The 6,000-nt window shown below is 42.3% G+C and overlaps 1 protein-coding gene across 3 annotated transcripts in view; it reads right to left on the bottom strand.

Moving 5' to 3' along the window:
- Nucleotides 1-301: 301 nt before the first annotated feature.
- LOC136631772 (NXPE family member 4-like) overlaps nt 302-6,000 on the bottom strand; it is a 69,074-nt gene continuing 63,375 nt past the window's right edge. For all 3 annotated transcript variants that reach the window (XM_066606104.1, XM_066606103.1, XM_066606105.1), the window contains one exon: nt 302-2,015. In XM_066606104.1, coding sequence (XP_066462201.1) covers nt 1,480-2,015 — 536 coding nt within the window. In that variant the 3' untranslated portion in view covers nt 302-1,479. The remainder of the gene's footprint in view (nt 2,016-6,000) is intronic.

The raw sequence follows: 6,000 nt of genomic DNA, 5'->3' as shown, positions 1-6,000 counted from the left end.
AAACCCAATATATCTATATTTTAGATTATGGACCTTTGTAGTGGACAGTGAACCTGTTTTTATATGTTTTAGCATTCTATATACTAAATGACAGTACTTTTCCCGTGCTGGCTGGTCTGATACAAATATAGATATATATTCTTTCATGTATCCAATGTATCTACTTCCTTTAATGAAACTTCTATTCTCTAAACTCTGCTGACAAGCTAGTATTTAGCAAAAACGCGCTATATTTTCTCCGTGTGTTTTGTAACTTTAGAAGAAGTAAAATCAGACATAAATAACTGCAGTCTGAAGCAGCTACCGCAATAATAACCCAAGCAGTTTTACTGGAAACTTGTGCAAATAACACGGGAAATTTATGCAATTAATAGTTCAAGCTGTAATATCCAATCATATCGGAGGAACCACACGTGGGTCCAAGACAACCCACTCATCTCGTCCTGCTACCACATGATGGCCAATAACAGATGACCGGAGGATGGAAGAATTTCAAGATGCTTATCCAATAATTAAACAATACGTTGTATCTATGTAATCTTTGACCTGCCCAGATGGGCAGATATGTTAAACTCTTTAAAAGAGGCTGCGAGCCCAACAATAAAGCAGAATTGAGGAAGCTTATACATGCTAAACCTGTGCCAGTGTGAAATCTTCTTATGCGCATAATCAGTTCATAATTAATCTGGAAGGGTGTAAACCTTCCTAATTGAGTAGGCCATGGACACAAAAAGGAAATCCACGACAACAGTTAGCAGCATTCAGAAAACCAACACCCAGCCCGGTATGTGGTGAAAATTAAAGCAAGTCTTATCTATTTTGAACATAAGACAGGTATCAGTACAGGCTTCATGCTATTATTACAGTCATAGCATACACGTTATGCACAGTCAATCATTATCAATCCATTCAAGGAGTCCTCTCAGGGGCATCTTTCCCTGTTGAGATCTTCGGCTTCTAGTGCTACAAACAAATGTCCATTCCAGGAATTATCTCAGGGCTGTAGGTGTCGATACCCTAACATACCCTCATCCCAGAGAGGGCAGCCTCCTCCAGGACTGAGCAACTTAGGAGCTATGAGTGTGGCAGGAACCAAAGCTTTTCTTTCCTTTCCTTCCACACCAGTGTTCTCTCTCATCAGGATTAGAGACCCGGTTGCATTTGCAACTTCTGTGACCCCCCCCTATAGCTATGCCAGTGGACCTGTTGCAGAACATATGGACTGTATTAAGGAATTTTGACTTTTTAGTGAACTTCTGAGCTTTTGCTTCTGTTGTCGGACACCGACTGCTGCGCCCAGCCATACACGTCTCCTGCAGTGGCCACTGCAGAGAAAATGTAGTATTACAGAATCGCTATTCACATGAATGGCCGTCCTATTATACAGGAATGGCCAAAGGTCCAACAGGATCGAAGTCACTCTTACTCATAGATGGAAGTATGACAGGCACCCCTTCCATGCTCATTGTGTACATTTATTTAACAGATATAAGTCATCAGCATTCTAACCTCATTCGCAATAACCTTCTCTGGAGGGTGAACATCATTGGTATCAAATGCATTGGTCATATCCCAGCCATTTACAAAGCCGACACCGAGGTCTTTGAAGATGATTTCTATGATGAAATAATGAACATAAGCATGAAAATCACTCGTCGTCTCAAAATCCTTCTTCATTTCGCTCGTATTCTCAGTCTTAATGATCACTTTAGTCTCCGGGCTCCGCAGGAACAGACGCTCTATAGCGAGGCGTATGTTATACAGTCTCTTAGTGAAGTAATAAATGGGGTAGGCTCGGAAATGAACTCCAACCGTCAGTATGATCACAGTTCGCTTATCACCTCTTATTAAGTCGATTTCACGTGTAATGGTGCGTTCCTCTTTCCATGATTGATATGAGCTGCTAACAAAAGGGAAGGTGTGCCGCTTCCAAGACATTTTCATATTCTGCTTTATGTCCAGGTGAAAACGTTGATATGACCAAATATCTGCATAAAGACTGAATTGTTGGAGTGCTGCAGGAAGATAGATAGATACATGAGATAGAAATTTCCAATTTTAGCATAGTCAAAGCACAATACTGTGAACACTATCACATATGTTGTTTTTTTTACTCTTTAAAACAAGATAGTAAAGCATTTTCTACTCTGCTTTCATTTCCCATTGTAGATTTATTATTCTGTGATCTGTACATGACTTTCTGGTGGCGGCCATCCAGTTACTTCTGTAATGCAGTGAACTAAGCATATACTGTCAGACTTCGCTGGAGGCAGAGTCTGATAGGCTGAGTTACATGGCAGACATGAAGGTCTTTGTCAAGCCTCCTGTTGCCATGGAAACCTATCAGCATCTCTGTCACCCGCTTACATACCGTGATCACTGTTGATCAGGGCATTGAAAGGGTTAAATGGTCAAGAATCGAGGCTTCCTCACACTCAGCTGTTACAGCAGGATCCTAGCTGGCATGAGACTGACGTGACCCAGCTCTTCCCGAAACAGGAGACCCGTGCTGGCTTAACCCTGCTCTGCTGTACAATAGCCATTGTACAGGTTTAAAGCCCCTTAGTGACTGCCGTTAAAATCAATGTGGTTGGTCACTTTGGGTTTAAAAACGTCTCTCTTAATATGTCTGGTTTAGTAATACTTGCTTTCCATAAAAGTACAAGTCTAGAGCCTATTTTCTTATAACTGCATTGTGCCATTCCTCTGTTAGTCCTGAAAATGCATGAATAAATCGACAACTGGGCATTTAGTTTCTGCCAAAGAGCATGTATACTAATAAACCCCCACATGTACCTCATTGGTAGCACAAAGAATATCCAGTTTGTACTCAATTTCTTAATATGTTCTCTCCATCATGTCCCCTGTTACAGCAGCAATTTGTTACATTCATGCAGAATGCAAGTATGGCGCTCCTTCACAGATGTCACAGCAAACTAAGACCTAATCAGTCCATAATGGACCAATATAGACATACACTATGTTGACAGAAGTATTGGAATGCACATAGAAGGTCATGAAATGGGATTTTATTCACATTTTTGAGTCTAGTGTTGGGTCGCCTTTGGCCTTGGTCACTGCAGTAACCCTCCGCGACCGCTTTCCACCAAATTCCCATAGCTGCATGGCAGGATTTGCCTCCGTTTCTTGAGAGCTTGAGATAGTGATGTGGGGGGTGATGGGTGCAGCGAGCAGGACTTGGCATGGATAGCCTGACTGGATATCCAAACTCTGATGTGGTCATAGTGGTGCCTACCCTTCGTAAAACGATGGCTCATGCAGTAGGTGGATTACACGAGGGATTTAAGCTACAACAATTAGTGGTTTGAGTAATGTTTGACGCCAGTGCCTTTTGAGTATTTCTGTTCTTGCAATGACAAAATAAAGAAACAAGTCCACGAGGGTTGTAGTAAACTGAAGGCACACAGTTTACTGAATGCTTGCAAATAAATGACAACGTTTGCACTCTTCTCCAGTAATTGATAACTTTCAAACAAGAACTTGTACAAATGACATGACATGCTTTGCTTTCTTAATTCTCCCCCCTAGAGAAGGATGGGGGCTACCAGGCTAAGTTATCTGGCGACTGTACTGTAAGGTTATTTGTGGAGGAATGGAGGGAATAATGTAGTCGCTCCTGTGAACACACTGACTGCTGCATGTACAGGGTCAAGATAAGCTCACAATTGAATTGACTGCTTTTCCTTCCAGATTCAGCGGGGTCGGCCCTGACTTAGACTCCTCAAGCAGGGATGAAAAAGACTCCGCTTTCCTTTAGTTCTCCCCTCCAGCTGACTCCATGACTACACATTCTGGCTGGCTGGTCTCTAGACCAACTTAACTAGCTTCCATGCTAGACTAGACCACGCTTCAGACTTCCAAAAAGCCCCTATCAACACCCAAGTTCTCTCTCTTATATCTCCCCACCAACCAATCCTAGGCTAGGGGAAAAACCTACTACCCTATCCCAGGACTAACTAGGGATGACTGACAAGACAGAGTGGATGAGGTAGAATAATGCAAAGTCATGCACAAGTTAGTTAGGACAAACACCAGACATTAACACTTAAGTGAGCCAGTTAAGGCCAATACACATAAACAGACATTAAGACACCGACAACCATACATACGCATTGACATTCCACACGAGAATAAGTGCTATGGGGGCCCCGAACTCTGGGCCACTACATGAGCTTAAAGAGGTCTCCATAAATGAGGCTGCACTGCCAGGGATATACCAATATGATACCTTTTTATACCTAATGCTCACACTACTGACATTAAAAATGGGACAAAATCTACAAGCCAAAAGGCCTCAATTATCAAAACTATTAGCAGTAAAACTGTCTGTGTTGTCCACAGCAACCAATCACAGCACAGCTTCTTTTTTCTTATGCTGTTGTGGTAAAATCAGAGTTACACCGTTTTTGGTTGATATGAGCAACAGGGACATTTTACTATTAAATGGGTTTGATAAATGAGGCCCAAAAGTCTTTGCACTTCTCTTTCACGTGGTGCTCATTACATCCGTCACTCATCGTCATTTTATCATATTGATTTAAATGTAGGGGGATTGAACAGAACATTCTGTATTACACTTTAGAGCCCTTCACAGTAATAGACAAGCAAACTACAATACTTTATTAATAATGGTTAAAGGGGTTGTCTCACGAAAGCAAGTGGGGTTAAGTACTTCTGTATGGCTATATTAATGCACTTTGTAATATACATCGTGCATTAATTATGAGCCATACAGAAGTTATTCACTTACCTGCTCCGTTGCTGGCGTCCCCGTCTCCATGGCTCTGTCTAATTTCGGTGTCTTCTTGCTTTTTTAGACGCGCTTGCGCAGATGGGTCTTCTCCCTTCGGCTCGGCACCATCGGCGTTTTGGCTCCGCCCCTTGTACGCATCATCGCGTAGCTCCGCCCCATCACATGTGCCGATTCCAGCCTCCTGATTGGCTGGAATCGGCACATGTGACGGGGGCGGAGCTACGCGATGACGCGTACAAGGGGGCGGAGCCGAGCCGAAGGGAGAAGACCCATCTGCGCAAGCGCGTCTAAAAAAGCAAGAAGACACCGAAATTAGACGGAGCCATGGAGACGGGGACGCCAGCAACGGAGCAGGTAAGTGAATAACTTCTGTATGGCTCATAATTAATGCACGATGTATATTACAAAGTGCATTAATATGGCCATACAGAAGTACTTAACCCCACTTGCTTTCGCGAGACAACCCCTTTAAAGTCTCACGGGCCTACACGAACAGACTCTCATACCCCGATGGTTGAATTGATATCTCAAGGAGTCTTGGACCGATTTCAGATATAATTGGTCCAAGCGCATGAGATGAACATCTCTTAAATAGGAGCTATGTCCATCATGAGTATATGAGAGACTCCGATTGGAACTGTCAGTATCAGGGCAGAGCTTGATCAAAGCTCTGCCAGATATAATAGCCGGAGAGAGTATTGCTCAATCACCAAAGACAGAGTGATGGTCAATAGATGATGGACCGAATCACTCGGAGTGGGTATAGCTTGATAAAAAAAAACTATTCCTCCGGATATTTAAATTAAGTGAATACTTCCCCTCAGTGGTAAGACCAGATGTTTGCTCAGTACAACTATGGAGGGGGTCTATTCACAATGTTATAGTTGATAGGTCACACATCATGAATGATTACTTAATTTAAGTTCATGGTTCTTAATCTAGGTTCAACGCATTTCCATGTCTGATGTTGACATTTCATTAGGAACCTCAGTAATGATGTCAGTGTTGGATCATGAGATTGATAGCGCCTCCGGCCTGTTTACCAATAGAGCTATCTCTCATAAAGGCTTATATATCCAAATAACACATTATTTATCCTGCATGGTGAATGGTGTCTGAACGAAAAATACACAACGTCAAGAAAATGTTTTTGAAAAAGGGATTAAAACGTTGTATGAACTTCAAAATGGTACCAATAGAAACTACAGGGCGTAGAATTTTTTTTA

Source organism: Eleutherodactylus coqui, chromosome 6 (genome assembly GCF_035609145.1).
Source record: "Eleutherodactylus coqui strain aEleCoq1 chromosome 6, aEleCoq1.hap1, whole genome shotgun sequence".
NCBI lineage: Eukaryota > Metazoa > Chordata > Amphibia > Anura > Eleutherodactylidae > Eleutherodactylus > Eleutherodactylus coqui.
This window is presented reverse-complemented; position numbering and strand designations above follow the sequence as displayed.